This window comes from Actinia tenebrosa, unplaced genomic scaffold (assembly GCF_029948245.1).
Source record: "Actinia tenebrosa isolate PJP-AT-01 unplaced genomic scaffold, QUT_ActTen_1.0 PGA_scaffold0__85_contigs__length_37466705, whole genome shotgun sequence".
Classification (NCBI taxonomy): domain Eukaryota; kingdom Metazoa; phylum Cnidaria; class Anthozoa; order Actiniaria; family Actiniidae; genus Actinia; species Actinia tenebrosa.
The window spans coordinates 5,340,088-5,364,566 of record NW_028292569.1 but is presented as its reverse complement, the minus strand read 5'-3'; the positions used below and the strand labels follow the sequence as shown (position 1 = coordinate 5,364,566).

The 24,479-nt window shown below is 38.0% G+C and overlaps 2 protein-coding genes and 1 long non-coding RNA gene across 3 annotated transcripts; 2 read left to right on the top strand and 1 right to left on the bottom strand.

Annotated features, from left to right (window-relative positions):
* Positions 1-47: 47 nt before the first annotated feature.
* LOC116292908 (ATP-binding cassette sub-family C member 1) lies at positions 48-15,684 on the top strand. Its single transcript, XM_089026956.1, has 28 exons — positions 48-345; positions 1,124-1,463; positions 1,802-1,913; positions 2,221-2,282; positions 2,835-2,996; positions 3,113-3,346; positions 3,610-3,784; positions 4,225-4,479; positions 4,792-4,857; positions 5,193-5,330; positions 5,553-5,693; positions 6,281-6,368; positions 6,707-6,779; positions 7,181-7,307; positions 7,780-7,956; positions 8,532-8,699; positions 9,155-9,238; positions 9,338-9,431; positions 10,042-10,283; positions 10,502-11,014; positions 11,432-11,631; positions 11,892-12,018; positions 12,387-12,488; positions 12,742-12,888; positions 13,210-13,368; positions 13,826-13,992; positions 14,057-14,251; positions 14,896-15,684. The coding sequence occupies exons 2-28, from the start codon at positions 1,183-1,185 to the stop codon at positions 15,002-15,004; spliced, it is 4,398 nt and encodes a 1,465-aa protein (XP_088883082.1). The 5' UTR covers positions 48-345; positions 1,124-1,182; the 3' UTR covers positions 15,005-15,684.
* On the bottom strand, positions 15,275-24,291 carry LOC116297985 (tolloid-like protein 2). Its single transcript, XM_031706310.2, has 10 exons — positions 23,973-24,291; positions 22,691-22,756; positions 22,170-22,415; positions 21,667-21,822; positions 20,594-20,995; positions 19,517-19,800; positions 18,679-18,772; positions 17,598-17,984; positions 16,271-16,648; positions 15,275-15,863 (listed from the first exon to the last, which is right to left on the bottom strand). Exons 1-10 carry the CDS (start codon positions 24,001-24,003, stop codon positions 15,736-15,738), a joined length of 2,172 nt encoding a protein of 723 aa, XP_031562170.1. The 5' UTR covers positions 24,004-24,291; the 3' UTR covers positions 15,275-15,735.
* On the top strand, positions 20,056-22,173 carry LOC116297990 (uncharacterized). The gene is made up of 2 exons (XR_016119228.1): positions 20,056-20,227; positions 20,604-22,173. It is a non-coding gene; the product is annotated as an uncharacterized LOC116297990 (long non-coding RNA).
* Positions 24,292-24,479: the final 188 nt, after the last annotated feature.

Here is a 24,479-nt window from a genome sequence, read left to right as displayed (position 1 = left end):
GAAAGATTATTGATCCTCTTGATATTTTTCCGAGACTTACACGGCTGACCTGACGGCTGACATCGTCGCTGACATCTCACTTTATATAAGGGACTTTCTAGGAATTGATTGAAAGTAGTTTGTGAAAATATTAAAAATCAAGCTGCTTTGCTGATACAGTATTTACCAAGGAAGCTCGAAGATTAATTTCTTAATTGACGGTTAAGTCGAAATGCGATATATAGCAGAGCAAGAAGCACTGAATATTTGAGGCATAACGATCAAGTGGTCACGATTACGATATTTAAAAATTTATTTAATTTAAAGCATGAAATTAATGTTCGTTATTTTAAAGAAAACAACCCGGTAAGTGTTATTATTTGGTTTCTACTCAACGTATCGTGTAGTTGTTCAGTCGTGAATAGACAACACGTGGAATGAATGAAATTGTGCAACGTTTATGTGTGTGTTATGGTTTTGTCATGTTTTCTTAGTTGGGCATATATAAGCTAAGAGCTGCTTCTTATTGTTATGTATGTAGTTAACAGATCGTAGATAAAAGATATAAAATATTTTCAATATATTGTTTACATAATATACATTTAAATATATTGTTACATAATATATATTTAAATTGATTGTTACATAAGCTTAACTTATTAAATTGCTAATTCTAATGAAAGGACTTGATTCCTATATCACCTACTTATTATTAATTATCATATCTTGCTGCATATTATATTATTTAACCATTCAATCCTGAAAATCACAATTTACACAATCAATAACACTTATTTGAGTCCATAAAATCCCTACTTGTCAATGAATTGTTCCTTATGTGGCTGTGAAATGACACTTACAAAACAAAGACATTGAAAAGAAAGAATAAACAAATGGACAAACAAAAAGGAAGAGAAGAAACTACTCATTTTATGGAACACTGGACAAACATTTTCTTGGAGTTTTGATATTTTGGAATCTCTTGTTAACACAAGTGTAGTGACAAATGAACTAAAGTGTCTCATTTTGTATGAAAATGTTATCTGTTTTCATTCTATGTGTGGACTGGAATGTATCACATTGCTAATTATGTTTTAAATTTTTATATGCATCTTATTTAATGACTCGTCTTTACTACCTACAGGTATATTAATCTCTGAAAGCTTAGGAAAACAAAATAATAGCTAAATTATTGAGACAAGAATGGCTGAGGATCAACAAGAAATAGTAGATGGAGATGTCTCCAATCACCTCATAGTGCTGGCAGTGCAGAGATACTACCCAAGTGAAGATGAAGAACCTGAAGAAGTTGATAAAACTGCACCACAGTTGTCTGCGCAAATGATCCTTGAAAAAGGGAAGAGATACCATGTGCTTGGGCCAGTACAATGGTGGTTATATGTGAAGTGTATGGATACAGAGGAGTGTGGATATGTGCCAAGTATGCATGTGGTACCCCTCAAGAAAAATCTTTCCATTCAAGAGTACGTATTTAAATGAAACCATTGAAATGTATTTTAAATACATTCTGGCACTTATTCCAAGTGGCTTATAAAACTCTTGAGTCTCATTGACTGCTCAGTTTGGTTAAGTTGAACAATGACTACTATGTGTTATTCCAGTTATGAAACATTTGATTGAAAACTAATAAACATACCACACATTTGGCATAAGAGACGAGAAACCACTGCTAGTGAAATTATCTCTGTCGCAACAAAAATTCAAATTTATCAGACAAAACAATTTCAGTGGTACAGATGTTGTTGAGACAATTTTTGTGACATTTTGTTGAATAGGTTTTTTTCTTTTTCTTGTGATTTAGGCAAAGGGATATTGATAATGGAGCTGGGATTGCTCCCTCAATGGTGCAACGAGAGGATATTGACATGAAATTTTTCCCTGCTTCACCAGTAGAAAGAGACATTGCAAACAGGGTTGGTTAATCCTATAAACACTCACAAATATCTTGCCTTATGAATATGCTACATGCCAGATAGATTCAGTCTAGATTCTGTTATCCTGGGTTCCATAGGATCTCTTAGTCCAGTGTTTCATGGTTGTAGGATTTGTGGTCCAGAGGTTCTCACATGATACAAAACCATACCTATGACTGACAAGCACTGGAATAAAAGAGCCTTGAGAACAAATAGTAAATTTTATGCTCCAAGTTGAAAATAACAGGATTTTTGAATAAGAGAAATCTTACATACAATATTATGTTTTTTTAAAAATCTTCTATAGAAATTATGTCCTGAAGAAAATGCCAACATTCTTTCAAAAATTACATTCTGGTGGCTTACACGGTGAGTTAGGATTTATACACAATTAATGTTGTGAAATGTAGGTTTAAATATATCAGATACCATGTGTATTGCAGTATTAATAGACTTTAGTATTTGAAATTTCTTCGTCTCTCTTATGCAATAAATGGGTGAATTTTAATTTACTTATTTTCTATATGTAAATAGACCTCTTTACCTTGTTTTCCTATATTAGATCCCATTTCATGCCATTTTCTTGAGAATAAGATTCTTTGAATGGTATCCATTGATTCATGTGTCTTTTCATTTATAACTGTTAAACAAAAAAAAAATGATACTCTAGGGAATAATGCATGGTCAAGTCTGAAATAGCTGTAGGCCAACTTTCAGCCAACAATGTTGTCAACCAACATGTGTCAGCTACCCCTACCCCAGGAAATTCCAATTTTCTTCCTTACAAACTCAGTAATTTTGTTCTTTCTCTGAACCCCACTCCCCCACCCCCTACCCCTCAAAAATTCCATGTTCTTCAGTGGGGTGGGAGGGGGGGGAATGGATAATTTCTGGAACTTTACATTACTTGTTTATTTGCAGACTGATTTATAAAGGCTTTAAAAAACCACTAGAAGACAAGGACCTATGGGCTTTGGCAGAAAGAAATAGATCTTCAAACATTGTTCCAAAGATTTCTTCTAAATGGGAACATCTTCAGGATAAATACAAGAAAAAGCATCCACAAAAGTCAATATCAGAGATGTGAGTAATTGCACTGTATATGGCAATGTGGGATTTGGGTCTCTGTCAATCAAAATCCACTAACTTTAACCAATGAAAAGTGCTCTGATTTATGAGTGAATAAATTCTAATCCTAGTGACAACAATGAAGAACCAAACCAGACGCTAAAAGATATTCAGGTCAATGGGCAGCAAGACAAAGATCAAGAAACTGTAGAGTTTGTTCCCAAGAAAGAGAAAAAAAAGACGAAATACAAAGGACCTTCTATTGCTAAAGCCTTGTTTCTGATGTTGTGGAGGAAATTTCTTTTAGCTGTTTTCTTTAAGTTGATTCATGATGTTGCTATATTTATACAACCTCAGATGTTAGAGTAAGTGATTAATAGGTTATTTCAAGTTTAAGAAGATATTATCATTATCATTATCATTATCATTATCATTATCATTATCATTATCATTACCACTACCACTGCCACTACCACTACCATTATCATTATCAAACCTCCTAATAAGATCCTAATTCCAGTCAATATATCTGTTCTGGATAAGCCAATCTAATAAGAATATCTTGTATATTATATTACAAGTAAGCATTCATATTTACTGACCAGTATTGCATCATCTTTCGTAACAGATTGCTTATCGTATATACCGAAAAAAAGTCTGATAGATGGAAGGGATATGCATACTGTGTGACCATGTTTGGGGTAGCTGTGGTTCAATCCTTTGCCCTTCATCAGTACTTCCATATAGTGATAACACTGGGGATGAATATAAGAACATCAATTATTGGAATGGTGTATCCCAAGGTAGGATTTAACAGTTTATTCACCTATTTCAAAAAATGTGCGCTGTTTGGAGAAGTCTGAAATCTAAGACTAAGTAACTCTGTTTCAGTAACACACTTCAAATGTTATTATATTCATAGCCAAAAAACATAGTTTCCTTTTAGATTGAAATATGAGGACGGCCTTTGATTTAGAAATGTGATTTTTTGTTATTTTTAGCCAGAAAAGATAAAAGCACAAAAATCTTAGATTGTCCATTTGAGATCTCGGACCAACATCGTTTTTTTGAAATACTTGTATATTATAAAGTCTTACATATTTTGTGTACTTAGGTAGTTGTACACTATTAAGTGCTACCAACAACAACAGCAACAACAATGACGACAACTTTATTTGAACTCTTAATGTATAATAACATAAGTATAAATATAAGAAAACAAAGTCTTTACTTACTTGCTCAGGCTCTAAGGCTTAATAATGAAGCAAGGAAGACATCAACAGCTGGAGAAATGGTGAATCTAATGACAACAGATGCCCAGCGTCTCATGGAGCTGATGAATTATGTGAACACTCTCTGGTCTGGACCCTTTCAGATCCTTGTAGCTTTGTACTTCTTGTACAACACAATGGGTGTGTCTACACTGGCTGGTGTTGGCGTCATGATTTTACTCATTCCACTTAATTTACTGGTCTCCAGGGTTATTAAGAAACTACAGGTGGGTCGGTGTTTGAATGGATGAAATAAAGAAATACATGAGATAAAGTAACCGAATGAATGAATCAATCAATGATTGAATGAATCAATGGTTGAACAAATGAATGAACAAACCAATGAACAAACGAACAAACAAAGGAACGGACAAAAAAAATGAACAAACAAATGAGTGAGTATATTGGTAGTTCTCTAAGTGAGTGATTGACTGACTGACTAAATGAAAGAGTGAATTAATGAAGGAATGAATAAATGGGCAAATAGATAAATTGGAAAGGAAGAAGCAGATGAACAACTTTTTTTTCATTTTTTTCAGGTTAAAACTATGACATCTAAAGATAAGCGTCTAAAGATGATAAACGAGATTCTCAATGGGATTAAGGTACATTCTACGTTCATGTAGATTCTCAAATTTGTTATAGAGGCTTTGCACCATCAAATGATGGCAGCCATGACAAGAGGCACAACAACAATATTTTTTTCTTATGGGAAACTGAATTCTTTCACATATAAATCAGATGAGACCGGATTCAATTGTTCCTGCCTCCTGTCATAGCTGCCATCATTTGATGGTGCAAAGCTTCTATTCAGGCTGAATTGCACATAAAGATTTTCTTTGAAATCGTGTTGTATCAACCAATAATATATTATACCACCATATTGCCATTCTTCAAGCATAGAATACTCCATTCCTCGCCATGTTTATGCTATCAATAGGTTCTCAAGCTTTATGCATGGGAGACCTCTTACCTCCAAAAAGTCTTTGAAGTACGAAAAGAAGAACTGAAACACCAGAAAAACTCCATGTATGTTCATGCTGGCTTTTCTTTCACCTACACCTGTGCTCCATTCCTGGTAAGTTTCGCTTAAAGTAACTCTCAAACTTATAACAGTGTCATTAATTTTTATAGAAATCTTTCAAATTTCGAACGCAGATCAAAGTCAGGGCATGGCTAACTCACAGATCAAATTTTGAGAACCTTGGAAAAACCCTTGGAATCAAAGGAGATAATTAATTCAAAAATAAAGAAATAAATACTGATAGATACTTTAATTGTTATGTGTCAATTATTTTAGGTTTCCTTGGCAACGTTTGCAATCTACGTGCTTACTGGTAACATATTGACTGCTGAAAAAGCCTTCGTAGCCATTGCATTGTTTAACATCCTGCGTTTTCCCCTTGTTATGTTCCCGAATATCATAATGAACTTAATCCAGGTGAGTCTCATTGCTAAGAATTATGTATCAGTCAAAGTAAACCCCGACCCCCCACCTTGGGATATACATGGGGATTAGTATTGAATAGCGAACTAAAACTGACAAATTCCCAAACATCGGGGGGTACTCCGCAAGGATTCGGGTAGGGGTGTTCCGCTGGGATTCTGAAAGGGGTACCCTGTTTATGACAAAAAAACTCAAAATTGTAGACCCTGTTTATGACAAAAGATATAATTAATTGCACTGAGTTCCTGTTTCAATTATCATGTCAGCTCGCATATTGTTTTTTTTTTGACGACCATAATAACCAGTTTCGGTCAATACGAAAATAGAAACCCTGAATATGACAGGAAACTCGGGAAGAACTTGGAATTTGAGTGAAATTGCATACCCTGTTTATGACAAGAAGCTCGAAAAACCATATCCTGTTCAGCGGATCATCCCCGTATAGTCCATATATGGGAGTACCCCCCCCTGGGCCAAACATATGGGGAAAAATTTTGCGTTAAATGGCAAAAAAAGACCCACCCCCTGGGACAACTAAAATTGGCTTCTCAACATATTTTTATAAATAAACTGTTTTGCAGGCCCGAGTATCTATACAGAGACTACAAGAATTTCTGAACCTAGAAGAACTTGATCCGGATAATGTATCAAAAATAATGCCTGAACATCGTAAGTAAAAAAGCTGCTCGTTTACTTTTTTGGTGCAGGAGTAGTGCACTCGTTTCTCCCCTGTGAGGTCTTATGATTGATTCCTGTACTTAGCATCCCATGAGTAGAGTTTACTGGATCTCTCCCTTGATTCAAGGGTTTCACTCCCGGTTCTCCGGTTTTCCTTCTTCCCCAAAACCTGACACGCTAAATTCAAAATCGATCTGTGAGTTAGCCATGCGTCTGATTTGGATCAGCCCAGGAGGGATTTGAGGATTTTATAATTGACTGCATTAGAAGCTCATTATTGTATTGTCACAAAGTCGATTTTCAGTTTCTTTATTCTTTTTTTTTTTCAGTCTCAAACCAAGCCATTCATGTGGAAAACTGCACCGTTAAGTGGGACAAGAAAGACGCTCCGATTTTGAATGAGTATGATCTCAATTTTTTTATATCTCAGGGCTTTTAAGCCCAAAATTGAGAATAGTCATTTGAGAGTTGATTTCATCATCATCGTCATCATCACCATCAAGGGGAGGCAGCATGGTCGAGTGGCCATAGCGTCGGTCTCACAATCCGGTGATGCCGGGTTCGAGTACCCACTGTGGCCACTAGCTGAGACTGTATTTGTCCTGATTCCTCATTAGTTCAGATTCAGTTTCTCGGCCATGCTTGTAAATAGCCAACTGGTCTGCCTCCTTGCCAGTTGGGATTCTTAACACACTACTTTATGTAGTTTTTTCTTTACACAGTCTTTATGTTTCTTTGATCATTTCATTTCAGTTTATTAATTGTAGGAGGGCCATATTACATATTAAATATTACTATTTCAGCGTCAATCTAAACATAACGACTGGTTCACTGGTAGCAGTAGTGGGACAAGTAGGAAGTGGTAAATCTACGTTACTGTCAGCTTTACTCGGGGAAACAGAGAAAACACATGGACAGGTCTACCTTCAGGTAAGAGTCATTCTCATTGGGCACATTTTCGGTTTCTGACAGTTAAAGTTACAACAGCCTGAGTTAGGGAATGTTTACCTGATAATGAAATACTAGTTTTCCTTTGTACATTGTCATTGCAGCCATCTTGAAGGTATTTGCTAGATATCCCTTATCAGCTTCCTTTATTAATACTACCAACATTTCTATTCTTTGTTTGCATGTTACGTCATCATCACCATAATTATTGGTGGTATTTAACAGTAGGCTTTTTATCATTATATATTTTCTTAATATATTATTTTGTAAAGCGCCTTGAACTTGGTAGATATGTGCACTATATAAATTTAATTATTATCAGCTTTCGTTGTTTATACCACTAATGTACCCACCATGTCTTTGTGTCTTGAGAATGAATGCAAACAGCCAATCCAAAGTATACAGAAACATTGCAATATGTAGCTCTAATATGAAACATCATCTCACCTTACAGGGTTCAGTGGCATACGTACCCCAACAGGCGTGGATCCAGAATGCGACGCTGCGTGATAATGTCCTGTTTGGTAGAACCTTTGATCGTGATCGATATCGAAGCACCATCAAGGCATGTGCTCTGCAGACAGACCTGGATCTTCTACCCTCTGGAGATATGACTGAGATTGGTGAAAAGGTACAGGAAATGTTTTTCAATATTTAGCAATTATTAGTCCTTGAGCCCAAATGGGCTGTGAGTCTATAGCCCATGAGGTTGAAGTCCTGTTTTAGTCAAATCCAAGTAGTCGTTCAAATATGTAGATTCAAACAATGTTAATGTTTTGGTTTCCAAAGTCAGCACTTTTTGTTACTAGTAGGATATAACTTATAGCCTAGTAGTAGCTTCTTATCCAATCAGAATGCAGCATCGATGATAGACCACTAGTTGATTTGGACTAAATATTCAATAGCCTAGGCTTGCAGTTACTCACCAGCAACCACCAGGGGAAGCACACAGAATCAAGGATGGCATTGCGGAAGCTGCATGCGTCTCTCACTATACTGAGTGGTTGTGCATACTAATTTTCAGCTGTGCTTAGACTCGGCATCGCATATGAGTAGAATTTGTTGGGTCTCTCCCTTGATTACAGGGTTTTCTCCAGGTTCTCTGGTTTTCTTCCTCCGTAAAACCTCTCAGTGCTGACACTTTAAAATTACCTGGAATGCTGGACAAGAGCCACTTCTTGATTTCATTTCCATGTTTATTCCCAGGGAATCAACCTTAGTGGAGGTCAGAAACAGCGCGTCAACCTCGCAAGAGCCGTGTACTTTAATGCTGATGTCTACCTATTGGATGATCCACTAAGTGCTGTAGATTCACATGTGGGGAAACACCTCTTTGATAAAGTAATAGGACCCAGGGGCAAACTAAGAAAAAAGGTGATAACAGCCGCGTATTACTATTATTATTGTTGTCGATGTTTTAAGTGGTGGTAGAGCCTACGTTTTATAGGTGAAGTTGCAGTGTTAATAGTGGTTGGTCATTATCATGGTAGCTGTTGTGTTCTATTTGCGGGTACTATTGTTGTTGTTGATGGTGATTGAGGTTATTCTGTCGTGATGTTCCTCTAGATCTTTTTGTAGTTACTGCTGTTGTTGCTGTTGTTAATAATTTATTTTATTTCATTTTATCTCATTTTATCTTATTATATCTCATTTTATCTCATTTTATTTTATTTTGTTTTATTTTATTTTTACAATGTTCATACAGAGATGTCTCATTTAGCAGAGCTAGTTTAAAAAGAGCCCTGTTTGTTGTTGGTGGTGGTAGTGATGGAAACTGCTTTTGTTAACTATTAAATCTGTGTTATGATATGTTTTTTTTTCACCACCAGACTCGTGTCCTAGTCACCCATTCTGTACACTTCTTACCTCAAATGGACCAGATAATTGTCCTCCAAGGTGGACGAATCTCAGAGGTACGGCTACCCTTCTCTCTCTTTTATCTTCTATATTTATCTCTCATGTACCAATCACGAAGTCAGCTATGATGTTTCATTTCAAATGACGGTTTTTAGGTCGGAACTTACGACGAGCTTCAGGACAACCAAGGAGCTTTTGCTGAGTTCTTGAAAACATATGCCAACGAGAAACAAGACGGGCCAGAGGAAGGTAAGTCGACTAATCCCATCTTCATCACAGCTAAAGATGTCTGGGTTTTTGTGGCTTCCGTCAATAGCGCAGCGCGCTGATTCTAAAAATAGCTTGAAGATTCGGACAAACATTGCATTCTGTTTAACCGCTACGAGGATTAAACGAACCGATTTTATTATTTTTACTTAAAGTTACAATAATAACCCATGTACACTAAGATCAACTGCGATAGGCTGTGAAAATTATCTGCTGAAAGTAAACTTGTAAGTTTGTTTGTCCGAATTTCGCTTTTGTCTTCGTTTTCATGACGTCACGGCTGCGCTGCGCTATTAAATTTCCAACGGTATGAAACTGGAAAACTGCTGCAACGGTGATTGGCTTGAATTGTCTTCCAGCATTTAATCCAATCACAACATGTAGTTACGGCTGTGATAAGATAGATAGGCATGTACAGTGCGGCTACGAATTTGCCGTATGGTTTCCCTGTGGTACCAAAACCTCTCTATATGATAGTACGAGTCTCTATATGATACTACTAAGATATATAGGCATGTACAGTGCGGGTTCCCACTGATACCAAAACCTCTCTATATGATACTACGAGTCCTTGTTATCTTTCTTTCACCAGATACCCATCAAAGAGAAACACACCATAGCGACATCCACGAGCCTGAGGAAGGGAATCTACTAACCATCACGGACATGGACCACATGATGGGAAGTACCTCAGAACTTGATGCTATAGTGAAAAGCCCATCCCGATTAACTCTAACAGAAATAGCCAGTACCCATAGTAATGGGCGCACAATCCAGGGTGAAGACAAGACCATAGAAAGGGTGATTAACGAGGAGACTTCAGAAATTGGAAGAGTAAGTATTACCACGACCACAATCATTCCCAATGTAATTACAAAAGACACGGGGGCCATGTTGGATGATATGACAAAAGAGACTAATCACGAAACTTTTGTTAAATTCATCCAACATGGCGGCCGTGAAAACCATTAATAGCCGCCATGTCTTCAGCCACGAACTGCAGAAATTTGTTAACGATTCTAGTCACTAACCTTGTGTTTTATCTTTTGCAGGTCAGGTTTTCCGTGTTCTATACTTACGCAAAAGCAACAGGCCTGATCGTTTCTTTCTTATTCTTCCTTTTCCTCCTGGCCTCCGAAGGCAGCATAGTATCATCCAAAATCTGGCTCGCTCGTTGGAGCTCAGACAACGTCACGACAGACTCTCAAAGAGACAATTATCTATTTGTGTACGGAGCTCTTGGACTTTCACAGGCGTTCTGTATGCTGTTTAGCTCATTGTTTCTGGCTTATGGAGCTAATGTGGCTTCTAATGTACTTCATGATCGTCTAATTGTCAACATCATGCACTCGCCAATGTCATTTTTTGAGAGTACCCCTCTGGGGAGGATTGTCAACAGGTTTTCTAAAGACATGTATGTGATAGATGAGACGGTCCCAAATTCGTTGATGTCATTTTGGAGATGTTTTTTTGCTGTGATGAGCGCCATCTTTGCTATTAGTTATGCTACACCTATCTTCCTTAGTGTCGTCTTTCCATTGATGGTTCTGTATGTCTTCATTCAGGTGAGAAATCGATTAACGTGCATAATATTTTCTTGCAATAAGGAACACAAGAGTGTAATCATTTTGCGCTGGATGACGTAAGTCATGCGCGCATAATTCACTTGGAAGCGTTGCATAAAAGACGAAGTCGTCTCTATAGTTTTTTACAACTCGTAACGCATTTTTTTCGTTGCTCTTCGAGCTGGAAAGAAAAGAAATTATTGCGCAACCTGAGTTGCAAGTTGTTTCATTCTTTTGCAAGTTGTGAGAACAATTTCTTGAGAAACAGTATCCGGTTGCATGTGCTGGTGATAATTGATTTTTTGATGATGATGATAGTGATTGTAATACTCATGTTGGCTTTGGTGTTGCTAGTGATGGCGATGATGATTATTATGATAGAATGTCAAATTAGATCTATATCGTTCTATTTTCCAGCGTCTGTATGTAGCATCCTCGCGTCAGTTGAGACGAATCGAGTCAGTGAGTCGTTCACCAATCTACAGCAACTTCCTGGAAACGATCAATGGTACAAGTACCATCAGAGCTTACTCGCAACAACAATACTTTATTCGTGAAAATTATTACAGAGTAGACGAAAACCAGGTGGCATATTATCCGTGGATTTCTTCTAACAGGTAGAAGGTCTTGGCATTTTAGTGTAAGAAAACCTTGACAATGCGACCGCCTTATTACGAGCCAAACCCTTGTAATACGACTATGTTACTCATAAGCAAACCTTCGTAATACGAGCATCTCACTTGTAAGAAAACCTTTGTAATACGATCGTCTAATACTGAATTAGGCAATCTTTGCAGTATGGCCATCGGCAAATCTTTTTCGGAAACCTATGTATTATGACCACATTGTTTCTAAACACATTGTACTTTGTATTTAGGTGGTTGGCTATTCGACTAGAGCTCATTGGTAATTTTGTCATATTCTTCGCCTCTTTGTTCGTTGTCATCGCCAGAGATTCTATAGAAAGTGGTTTGGTTGGTCTTTCACTTACTCATGCTTTCCAGGTAAGACTTTTTTCTCTACTACTACTCCAGGTCCAACGAATGGTGGGAGGCCTTATTTATGATAGTTTCTTGTGGTATATTCTTTTATACACCATGCAAGGCTTACTGGGTGCAAACCAAAGTATGTAAAAGAACACATCATGTAAATCCAAACTTAATTTCTTGTTGTATATGCTTTATACACCATGCACGGCTTACTCGTGCAAACCATGGTATGTAAGAGAGCACACCATGTTAATCCAAAGTTAGTGGTATGTTATTTTATATACCACGGTTGACTGGAGCAGACTATAGAGTATACTATGTAGATCCATTTTATGTTAGCTTGCTTGGGAGTGATGATGAACCCTTTATCTTTGTGTCTTCAGATAACACAAACCCTTAACTGGATGGTTCGCATGTCTGGTGAGCTAGAGACGAATATCGTAGCGGTAGAACGGGTCAAGGAATATAGTGAAACTCCAAGAGAGGTTGGTATCGCCAGTCCTGCCAGCTATGCTTGACAGGAAAATAGGCCATGTACACTAAACGGTCACGTGACTACCCCTGGGAGAAATGACGTCAAATATAGAATGGAATATTTTATAAGGATTTTGTATGGAACAATTGGCTGGACAGCACGCTCGATCTCCCACTCCTGTCTTATTAATCATATCTTACCTTTAATCACACCTCCATTAATGCTATGCTACAAAATAATCCCCCTCCTCTCCCCCCTAACAGGCAGCGTGGATCGTCGAAGATAATCGTCCTCCTGAAGACTGGCCTGGTTCAGGTCACATCGCTATAGAAACTTTCGACTTGAGATACAGAGAAAACCTCCCGCTCGTCCTCAAGAATATCAACTGTGATATCGCACCAGGAGAGAAGGTACGTAGGTATCGATAAGAGCACTCGCGGGTAAACAGTATTGATTGTAAAGATATCATAGGGTTTGGATGCGTCAATACAGAAGATCCTGCCTCATATTCTAAACTATTTGTACGCGTCCCGTCATCCACATAAACCGTCCTTGTTTTACAAGGGTAGCACTTAGTAACTCTTCTCACATGTTATGGGGAGTCCGCGAATCAAACCCATGACCATCTTGGATAGCAGGGAGAAGCGGCGCATTAGCTGCGCCCACTAACCGCACTTTACGTCACATGAGGACGTGAAGCATTCATCTCTTTTCTTTGTTTGTCATTCTAGATAGGACTTGTTGGTCGCACAGGAGCTGGTAAATCGTCCCTTTCCATGGGACTGTTTCGTATTCTGGAAAGCACTGGTGGTAGAATTATCATAGATGATATTGACATCTCGAAGATAGGGCTACAAGACTTGAGGTCACGCCTTACTATCATTCCACAGGTAACCCATAGATTGCTTTAATAGTTGTATTAAATGAATAGAAGAAAAGAAAGGGATAGGCAAGTAGAGCTAAAAACTCGTCTTTCCTTCTTTTTCTTTCTTCTCCCGTCCCTCTCATTTTCGTTCTTTTCTACGAGCGGCTATTTTACACACGACTCTCCTATCCCAACTTGTTTCGCAACAGCGTTGCGACGCAAATTGCAAGAGTGTTTACACGATGCAACGGAGACACAGTCGTTGCCAAAAGTAGAAGCGAATTCCACTTTTTTAACAGTTGCTACCGACTTGTCTCGCAACATTTTTTCAGATTGTGCTGTAGCCGGGTTACACGCTGCAATGCTCAATGCAGCTTGTGTTGCGAGCCAAGCTGCAGAGAAAATTGCTCCGTGTAATCGCGCCCTTGACTTCAAATAATCCGATTGCAGAGTTCTATAGTTTGCTAACCTTTTATTCTTAGGATCCCGTGTTGTTTTCTGGTACGTTACGGTTCAACCTGGACCCGTTTGATAAATACTCAGACGAAGAGCTGTGGAAAGTCCTTGAAGTCAGCCATCTGAAGCAGTTCGTGTCGGGTCTTGCTGAAGGTCTGCAGCATTCTATCGCAGAGGGAGGAGAGAACCTCAGGTATGAATGGATGAATGGTAATTTTATTTTAACACCTATGTTAATTATTCTGGGTTTTTTTCAGTGTTGGTCAACGTCAGTTGGTGTGTCTTGCTCGTGCTCTGCTTAGAAAAAGTAAAGTTCTGGTCCTGGACGAAGCGACGGCAGCTGTGGATCTCGAGACAGACGAACTCATCCAGAAGACCATTAGGACTGAATTTGCTGATCGAACAGTGTTGACTATAGCACATCGACTCAATACTATCATGGATTACTCCAGGTAGGACCCGGCGTGATTATAAAAGGAGACAGGGTGAGGTATTGGGCGAAGAATGCAAAGAGATGGATGATAATTTAGTTTAGTCCTGAAGATGAACTGTTAAGTTTGAAAACGCTCGAAAAAACCACTTAAATAGAAACCTTCAAATTATATGAGGGGGAGAAGTGGTTATGCTTAGGCTCCGTCCACACGTATCCGGAAATTTTTGTATCCGCAAATTTTTTTTGCGGATACGGGTTGAGTCCACACGTGTCCGGAAATTTTTGTATTCGTATCCGGAAATTTTCGAAAACGGTCTCCAGAGTGGAAATTTTCGAATACGCTCCGAATACGGATACGTGTGGAAGGTCGTATCCGTAAATTTTCGAATACGCTGACGTAAACACGATTTTGCACATGCTCAATAAGAAAAAATATCCGTCAAAGGGACTAGACACTAGCGTGCATTAGGGCGGATCAAGAAATTTCCGGATACGTGTGGACAGTGAAAACGATTCGAAAACGATTCGAATACGCTGCGTGTGGACGCGAACATTTTCGTATCCGCAAAAAAACAATTTGCGGATACAAAAATTTCCGGATACGTGTGGACGGGGCCTTAAATGACTATTCTAACTATTGTGGTTTCTAAAATATTTTTTCAGAATTCTTGTGCTGGACAAAGGTTTTGTGACAGAGTTTGATAGCCCCTCTAGTCTTCTGTCGCAAAAAGGGATGTTTTACAACATGACGAAAGATGCTGGCTTGACCTGAAATACCATGCATCCTTGTGATGCTTATGGGTGTCATAGTAAGGAGGAAGTTCAATGTTGATTTTATGTGCCCCAGATATGGATGTTCAGCAACAAGATGTATTTCAATAAAATAACAGGGATTACAGAATCGTACTTCAGTGAAGAAAAAATAGTCTCGGTATGGGAATACGAAAAAGAAAAGAACGCGTTGTTCTTTGTGTTACTGTTAAAAGTGATTGACGTCACGAAACTTCGGAATGCTCTCTGTTGAAATGAACTGAACCCAACAAAACACAACAAAAAGTATTTAATTGAAAATATGTTATGAAATATAAGTATTAGTATAAAATCATTCAAACACAAATCCGCAAGAAGCTCAGTTTTGTTTCCAAAACAACATGGCCCCTGGAATTGGGGCTATATTTATATTTTGAAACCTCTAAAAGACTTCTAGTGGTCAGGATTTTGGCTTCCATCAATCAAATATTTACCAAAAGCTGTAAATTTTATGGGTGGGCCCTAAAACGTGCTCCAATTGTCTCCTGATGGCCACGTTGAATTGTATACTCAATACAATTTTGCCCATTGCTGGTGGAAGTGCTTATTGCTTTATGTGTACAAGATTTTTTTAAAACGTATTTATAAATGCTAATTTTTTTCGACAACACGTGGATAATAAAAATACAAAGTCCAATATAATATTGTTATTCATTTAGCCAGGATACTCCATGCCTTTTTCTAGGTTTCAGGTCAATGCATTCGTATGTGTTGGACTGACCCTTGTCGTCTTTTGCGTACGACAAAGACAAACACAAGTGAACCAATGATTGTTAAAAGTATCACGCCACCTACTACTCCTCCAATTATGGCAAGCCGTGCTGGGGAAAAAATCAAAGTTAAGCCATAAATTGCCTATTGGCACGGAGTGGAAGGGACTCAAACTTATTCTAATGAGTCATGAGATAGCTCGCCCCCACCCCGCATAGCTATTGACGCGTGACCCGTTACATGCAATGCGCTGCTACGTCGCTGTCTCCCACGGCTGGGTAGTTCAAGCCTGGGTAGTTCAAGCCGGGTCGCAGGTTCAACTTTCGACTAAAACGCACATGTAAGTTGAGATTGTATGATGTGTTGTTATCTCCCTTGCCGCGAGTTTTTTTTTAGTTTAGTGTTTTGTGTTGTAATTATTGGATGTAGTGGTGCGTGTGGATCGAAACTCAAGGAAGATCCCCTTCCCTATCCGGACCTCCTGGCAGGCAATTAACTTCTCTGTAAATTTTCTTACTTGGTTGTGCGGCTGTGCTGAATTGAGCCTTGAAACCTGAAGCAACTCCAGTGCGCGTTCGGAAATAAACTGACATCGTGTTGTCCTTGGAGTAGATAGGTCCTGGTATGTTTTCTCCACAGTAAATCCCAATTGTATCATGGGTGCCAATACCATTATACACTTGGACGAAGTCATCAGAGCCACAAGTACTGCTTTTTTTCGTTACATCGAAGTGTGAGAATGTGAGCTTGACTTTTCCTTCGGGTACAGTTATTTTCCAAGTGCAATATAAGTCTTTTGGATAGTTGGATGGGTAGCCAGGACTGCTAAAGTTACCAGATGACCCGCTGAGTCTTATATTATTGTTTGCATCGAAACTATTGAAATTATCACATACTAAAAAAAGAACACAGTATTTATGAATACATAAAACAAAACAAAAAAGGGACATAAAATGGTAGACACTGGGATTCTTGTTGAAAATAGTGCAGTTTTAATTAGATTTATTTTTGTGAAATTGCAGGAAATTCTGAATAGTCAATATTGTCCTAAGTGTCATGTAACAGCATAAAGAATGATGGACCGTGATGCTACTATCCATGATTGCTATGTATATATGAGATAAGACCAGACTGTAGCTTGATGTTACTAAGAAATATTGCGCAAACCGGTGTTTCACGATTATAGTGTGAAATACAACCCGTTGTAACTTGATGTTACACTAAGAAATGTTGCGCACCTCGGTGTTTCACGATTTTGATGTGAGATACAACTTGTGTGGGCTTGATGTTACTAAGAAATGTTGCATACGCTGGTGTTTCACGATTATAGTGTGAAATACAACCTGTTGTAGCTTGATGTTACACTAAGAAATGTTGCGCACCCCGGTGTTTCACGATTATAGTGTGAAAATACAACCTGTTGTAGCTTGATGTTACACTAGGAAATGTTGCGCACGCTGGTGTTTCACGATTATGGTGTGAAATACAACCTGTTGTAGCTTGATGTTACACTAAGAAATGTTGCGCACCCCGGTGTTTCACGATTATAGTGTGAAATACAACCTGTTGTAGCTTGATGTTACACTAAGAAATGTTGCGCACCCCGGTGTTTCAGGATTATGGTGTGAAATACAACCTGTTGTAGCTTGATGTTATACTAAGAAATGTTGCGCAAATGTTGTCCCGGTGTTTCACGATTATGGTGTAAGACAAGACAAGACCCAATTTTAATGAGATGTTACACTAAGAACCAGCCTTGTTCTTGATTGTGGTGTGGGACAAGACCAGACAACCTACAGCATTTCGCAAAGTTAACTGTATCATTATCAAGTTGAAGTACTTACACTCGTTAATTTCATAGCTAGCGTCGAACCCTTTAAACGTGGCCTTCGAGTCTGAATGGAATCGAATCCACATAGAGTTACCTTCGGAGTAGATGACCTGATTCGTTTTAGCTTTACAGTAATTTCCCTGCAGCGAACTACTCCCTGACATACCATTCCTGATTTGTAAATAGTCAGACTGACAAGTGTCTGAAGGTGGCCCCAGATCAATGTCATTTAAGGTCAGCTTGATGCGTTTCCCGGGCAGTCCTTTAATCTTCCACGTACATTGCAACTTATTGGGATAATTGCCTGGATAATATGGACTGCGCAGAAAACCACGGTGGTCTGACAGCTGAAGATCGTTGTTGGTTGAGGCATTGTTGAGGGGCGAGCAGATTCGAGGAACTGGTGGTAACAATAAGAAAAATGAGAAAATTAACAAATTGTATTTACTTTTGAATGGCCTGTACTCTTTTTGAGCATACGATGGTGGCAATCAAATGATGCAAACTCAAGTGGAACTACAAGTGCAAGGAAAGAAATCAAGGAGAAAGTATTTAAGATGTAGCTCTTTAACTTGAAGCTCTCTTTCTTAAGTAGAACTTATTTTGTCGAAAGTAATAACTGTCTTTGGTTTCAATTTGAAAACAATCTCATATATGCGGTAATGGGCGATAAACTGATATACTAATGAAAAGGAGCCGTCCAAATATGTCAAAAGTTGAAACGCTGAAAGCATCCAATTCTGAAGTTGTTCCATCGTCGCCTCAAAAGAATATGAAGTACTTCATATTCTCTTGGTCGCCTTCATTATCAAGAGCAAAATTTTGCCTCATGTTAACAAAATGTTTAGCCTGAGATTTTTTTTTGCTTTTTTTATCCCATTTCCAATCTGCGAGTTGCGTCTTCTATTGCGCCTATTTCTGCAATACTATTAAGTCCAAAGGACACCTTGTGATGCCACCGCATGGCAAAGCTTTTTTAAATAAGTCCCTGCACAATCTTATGTAATCCGGGGTTTCCCTTTAAACTTAGAAAAGACGCATATTTCTGTAAAAGAAAACCCACGGAGGACATCATGTTAAACAGAATGACTTACTGTTCGCGATAGATTCATAAGACGCACTGAAGCCTTTATAGCTATTTTGCTTGCTGACAAATTGCACCCAAAGTGAATCACTTGCGTAAATGACCTACCAAATAAAAAAAACAGAATTCTATAGGACTGGCAAAACGTTGTATTTTCACTGTTGTAAATCCTATAAGCAGGGTAGCTGGTTCATTTATGGGGGCAAATGCCAGTTATGCATGTGAGTTGATTTTGTTTGGTGAGTTGTTCTCTTTTCTCCCTTGCCACGAGTTTTTTCTCCAGGTTTTATGGTTTTATGATAAGTTGAATGCTTAGAATACTGTTGTATGCCTGAGAACTAATTTCAATTTCAATTTCAATTTCAATTTCAATTTCAATTTCAGTTTCAGTTTCAGTTTCAGTTTCAGTTTCAGTTTCAGTTTCAGTTTCAGTTTCAATTTCAATTTCAATTTCAATTTCAATTTCAATGCTGATGGTTAGAGTAGAAGAAAAGGAAAGCATGCAGGGATTGGTAGAGCACACAAGATAAATGTTAGGACTTCCTAGCACTTCTCGAATGGTGCTTTCTAACTTCACACAGTACAGCAATCAAGTTTTTAAATTTCTTTTATAAAATAAAAATCATAATGGCTGTTATATTGGACACTAATGAAAAACTAGAAAGTGATGCGCATGCTGTGTGCTCTCATAATACATGTGCTCCCAACCAATCAGAACATGAGATTTATAACAGTTAGTTAATTCACACTTCCAGACATTAATATTTTTTTTTCACACCTATCAGAGAGCCTGCGTAATTCATGCTTATGTTTATGCTTGTGTTGCAAGTGTATAAAACTAGGCTTACGATTGGGCCATTGACACCACAGAATGAGCCAACCAGTGTACCAGCAGCTGTTGTTCCTCTTCGTACTTCCAAATGGTCAGTGTCTTGACATGAATAAGAAGTGGAAGGCTTAAGGTGAAAGCCTAATGTTGAAAACTGCAGGTGTTGACCTTTTAATGGAGTTATAACCCAGGTACAGCGCTTGTTACTTGGATAGTTGAATGGGTAGTTTGGACTTAACAGAGTACCTCCCTGTCCAGACATTTCGTTTGATGGGTTACTATCAGTACAAGGACCAGATGATTCTGGAAAATAAGGTATTATAGGGGGTAGTTGAGAGTGACTACCTGCCCAAATATCTAGTTCGATTATTTACTATCTGTACAAGGACTGGTTGATGGTTGATTCAACAGAACCAGGTAAAGTATTAAATATTATTTGATAACATTTTGAGCAAACTTTGATACCATAAACTAAATATAGCCTGTGTGCATCCAGTCTTTTATCTGCCAGCGTTTTCAACATTAGGCTTCAACCTCTGAAAGAGTATAAAGACGGGATGCACGCAGGCCAACTACATGTAAATGCAGCCCAACTTTAACTCTCTGCTTATAAACAGACCAAATTTAAAACAGGGTCAATAAAAGTTGAGACGGATGCAGGATATCAGTGACAGCAGAGAACATTTGGACAGTAAAGCATAAACCATTGGTGTTTCAATGGAATTGATGGGCAAGTGTCATTGAATAGTAATTATTTGTCAGCAATTAGTGGCATAAACTTCTCAACCATTTGTCAGTTAGGTGATGATGGATTATTGGCTGTATAATGGCGGACAACCAACCATTAAACGACCAACACTGGTCAATGGAAGTGCTATTTTTTAACAACACTTGAAACAACAATTATCCAGAATTAAGTGATTTCCAAATCTGTCATGCTTGAGAATAAAGTTGTTTTTTTGATTCTCTCCTTTTCTTGAAGATTTTCCTCAATCGATTTTAATTTACAGGAGAATTGAAGACACCTACATGTAGTAAAACCACTAGTTTTAAAATCTCCTATATTTCCAGTGCTTCATATATTAATTTTGCTTACTTTGTTTTAGTATTTGATATCTTGCTACAAACCCATCACGAGGATCTTTGCTGTAATATGCCGTAGCTACAAAGTGAACTGTTAGCCCAGAGGTAATAGAATAGATAGTTCTAGCACTTGCAATTGTTCCACAGTATTTCCCCAGGTTTATACCAGAATGGAAAGCACCATCAGAAAGTTCCACAAAATCAAGTTCGCAATCAGGAACTTTTATCAAGGAAAAGGAAGAGAATTCAACTTTGACAATGTAGCCTGGTGGGGCAACAATTTTCCATGTGCAATCAGTAAATCGGGGATAACCATGGTGCAAAGAAGAGTATGGTGTATTAAACATTCCTTGGGATTCTTTAAATATGATATTGTGGTTGCCATCATCAGTAAAGTCTGCAGTACAGAATGAATCTGAAATAATACAATCAAATTGATAATAGTGAAACAGTGCAGACAGAACTGAGAAATATAGGTATCAGATTATCCAAACCCTACCCTGTGAGGAGAGGTTGTTTTTCTTCCCCTCTGTAGGGTTGATTGGCAGGCTTATCCAAAACTGAATCATTAAAAGACCTCTGCAAGCAGGTTCGACTATACCCACAATTGGAAATAGTAAACAATATGATCTCTAAATTGGTGTCGGTAGGGTTTTGGCAATTATCAATGAGAAAAAACACTATATAATTTGTCAAACATGGAACAAGGGAGAGTAGGCACTTTTAACAGCTAAGCCTCAAATGATTAATTGTGATCAACTAATCTATTTACTCAATTGTTGTCCATCATTGTCAATATTGGCCGATTTTTAAAAGCCTTTAAGGAAATAAGGGCCAAGCGTTGGTTAGCTGGAGAGTTGTAGAATGTTACCCTTATTAAGTTCCCTGCTAGCAGGGTCTACTTTTCATTCCATTTTTGTTTCTATTTTTCCCTCCTCCTCCCCTAAAGAAGGGACAGAAAGAGGAGTGACTTTGCTCACAGGGAACCCTTATACTTGTTCTTGCTGTTGCTGGGGAGCATAATGGCAAGAGAAAGGAATTATAGTATCACCATTACAAAAATACAATGTTTAAAACGTAACTTACCGTGGCGGACAGCATAGACACCAGCCAAGAAAGTCACATGAAAATTAATAGGGGTTTTTTTGAAATAAAATTTAACAAACATATCTGTTCCAATACTGTAGATTTTATCAGCATCCAAGCATTGATCAGAAGTACACAATTTGCTGAGCAGAGGACCTATAAAAAATATTATTGAATATTATTAAATGACTTTCAAAAAAAAAATCAAAAAATATTTTTATCTTTAAGTAATCTAGAGATCCTTTTTTTAATTTTAAAGCAAGGAAAGATCCAGGGGTGGTAAAAGGGGTGACTAGTCACCCCCTTTTGCTCAAATTTCTCAGTATATCGTTAGTAACAGTCACCCCCCTTTTCCTCAAATTCCTGGAAAAACCTTCATTATAGTACTAGTCATCCTGGCCCCTTCTAAAATTCCTGGATCCACCCCTATAGAGTAATCTAGCAGGCCCTTTTATTGATAATCTGCTTCCCTTTTATTGATAAAAAATAAAGGTTATTTATACCTGATTCATTTCTTCCTTCTCTGGCCTCAAAATAATAATAGCTACAATTATATAATTCATTGCAGCCTTTAAACTGAGCAAACTTGATCTTGACAAAATATCCTGGAGGGGCAGTTATTTTCCAATGACAGGTGATATTATCATCATCAGTCAAGTTATGGTATATGCGATTAGTATCAAATGCAATTATAGACTGGAAACCAGGTTTGGCTAACAATGCAAAGCTTGTATTGCCAAGTGTACATCCTAAAGAAAAGAAAATCTTAATGAAATTATCAAAAACATAAATAATTGGAATCAATTATGCTTACACTAATAAATACAATAACATTCAAACAATCATGAATTTCAGGGCATTGATTTAGTGATAATGATAATAACGATGATGGATGAATGATGATGATGATGATAATGATAGCAATCCTAATACTTTTACTTTGCTGTTAGGAAATTCTTATAACAGAGGACACTTTTCCATGGTGTTTGTTTCTAAACTTTGACTAATTTTCTTTGGTACTTACTTGCATTGTCCCCAAGTTTAAATGCAGACACACCTTCAAGCAACAAAACTACTGAGCATGCGCACACTAAAAAGAAAAAAATCAGAGTAAATATTTAGAAATCCCTACTACTTGGGGATCAAAACTATGATGAAACATTCCTCATTCCTCAAGAGGATATATGCCTCATTTGAAAGGAACAGAAAATTAGTTTAGACTAAACCTATCAAAGTCCTCTCTGATTGGCTGAGCTACTAGTGGTCCATAATGTGTAGTTCCAAAAATTATCCATACCCACCTCATGGAGGAATTTTTTTAAGACACCCCGCTACCCCCTGGAAATTCCAATTTTCTTCCATACAAACTCTGTAATTTTTGTTCTTTGTCTGACCCCCTACTCTTTGGAAATTCCAAATCCCTCTGTGGGGCGGGTATGGATGATTTCTGGAACTACACAATTAGTGATAGACCATGAGTAGTCAAGAGCCAGTTTTGAAAACCAAACCAGTGGCAGCTAACTCCCACTTTCAACCAAATTTTTGTTGTATCCATTTACTTGGCCAATTATTATTATAAGTAGGTTTAGATTAAATCAATTAGACCTCTCACTCTCAGGGTCTATAAGTCCTCATGGGCGATGGACACAAAGACCATGATCAGGGCTTCTGGTCTAAATTACTGTTAATTAGACCAAAGATAGAGACATGTGGATAATTATCTAAAGTGCTAATAAAATGTCTCTATCATTGCAAGTTCACTGCTGTCCTTGCTTCAATGACACATACCTTTTAAGACGGAGCAGAAAATTGTGAAAGGGGCTATTCCTCTCCGCTCCCCTCCCTCCTCTCCCCTCCCCTCCCCTCCCCTCCCTTTGAGGGTTTGATAGCATCTATGGCCAAATGATATCCAGTATCACTATAGACCGTTTTTCGATGAATTCTATCACAATTCTTACGCTTGTATTTCCATGTGATCGCAAGATTCACTCAACACGTAATTTTTTGTGATTGCAGCCATATGCGATCCAAGATTATATGAGATTATAGTGGGTCCACCGCCATCCTTTACATGTGACCTGTAACCTTCATTACGAAACAAAGAATGTATGTGTATTCCAGCGCGATCAAGGGCCGTGATACTTGCTCTGTAAATCATTATTGTTATAGAAAGCGCCAGCTTTTATAAATTGCAAGCAGTATTTCCTTATTTTGCACAATTTGAGATGTTCAATGGTTACAGTGTGTAATGAATAAAATAATGACATCCTATACAAAAAGTGCATCGACAAGAACAGTTCACTTACGAATGAGAAATGATAATCCTGTACGCTCCATGTCGTTATCAAAGAGCCAAAGAAGCAAAGGACGCCTAACCAAACGAATATTAACGGTGCCTAAATCTCAATATCAACCCAGTACCATCAGGCGACGAACTCAGTTCAAATGCAATGAACTTTGCAGGCTTTGCATGCATCGGGGTATCATGATCAACTGAGGAATGTGACCCGGGCCGCACTGACATCTACCATTTGACAGACCACGCAACCGATCGATATGACTGACTGTATATCATGTTATTCTCCAAGCAGGATGAACAGATAGTTAGCTCAGGGTTTCATACGGGAAAATATAAGGGTAGCCCTAAATGATGTCTGTTGAAGCTCTATGTAGGGGTAGTTGGGTCAGGGCCTTCAGACATTATGCCGTGGCCAGTATTTAAAGATATTGCCGGTATCGTTTTTTCTGATTGAGAAGGCTGTAATATCCCTAGTCCATACGGTCTGGATGTTGTCCAAGGTTTATAGCCCTAG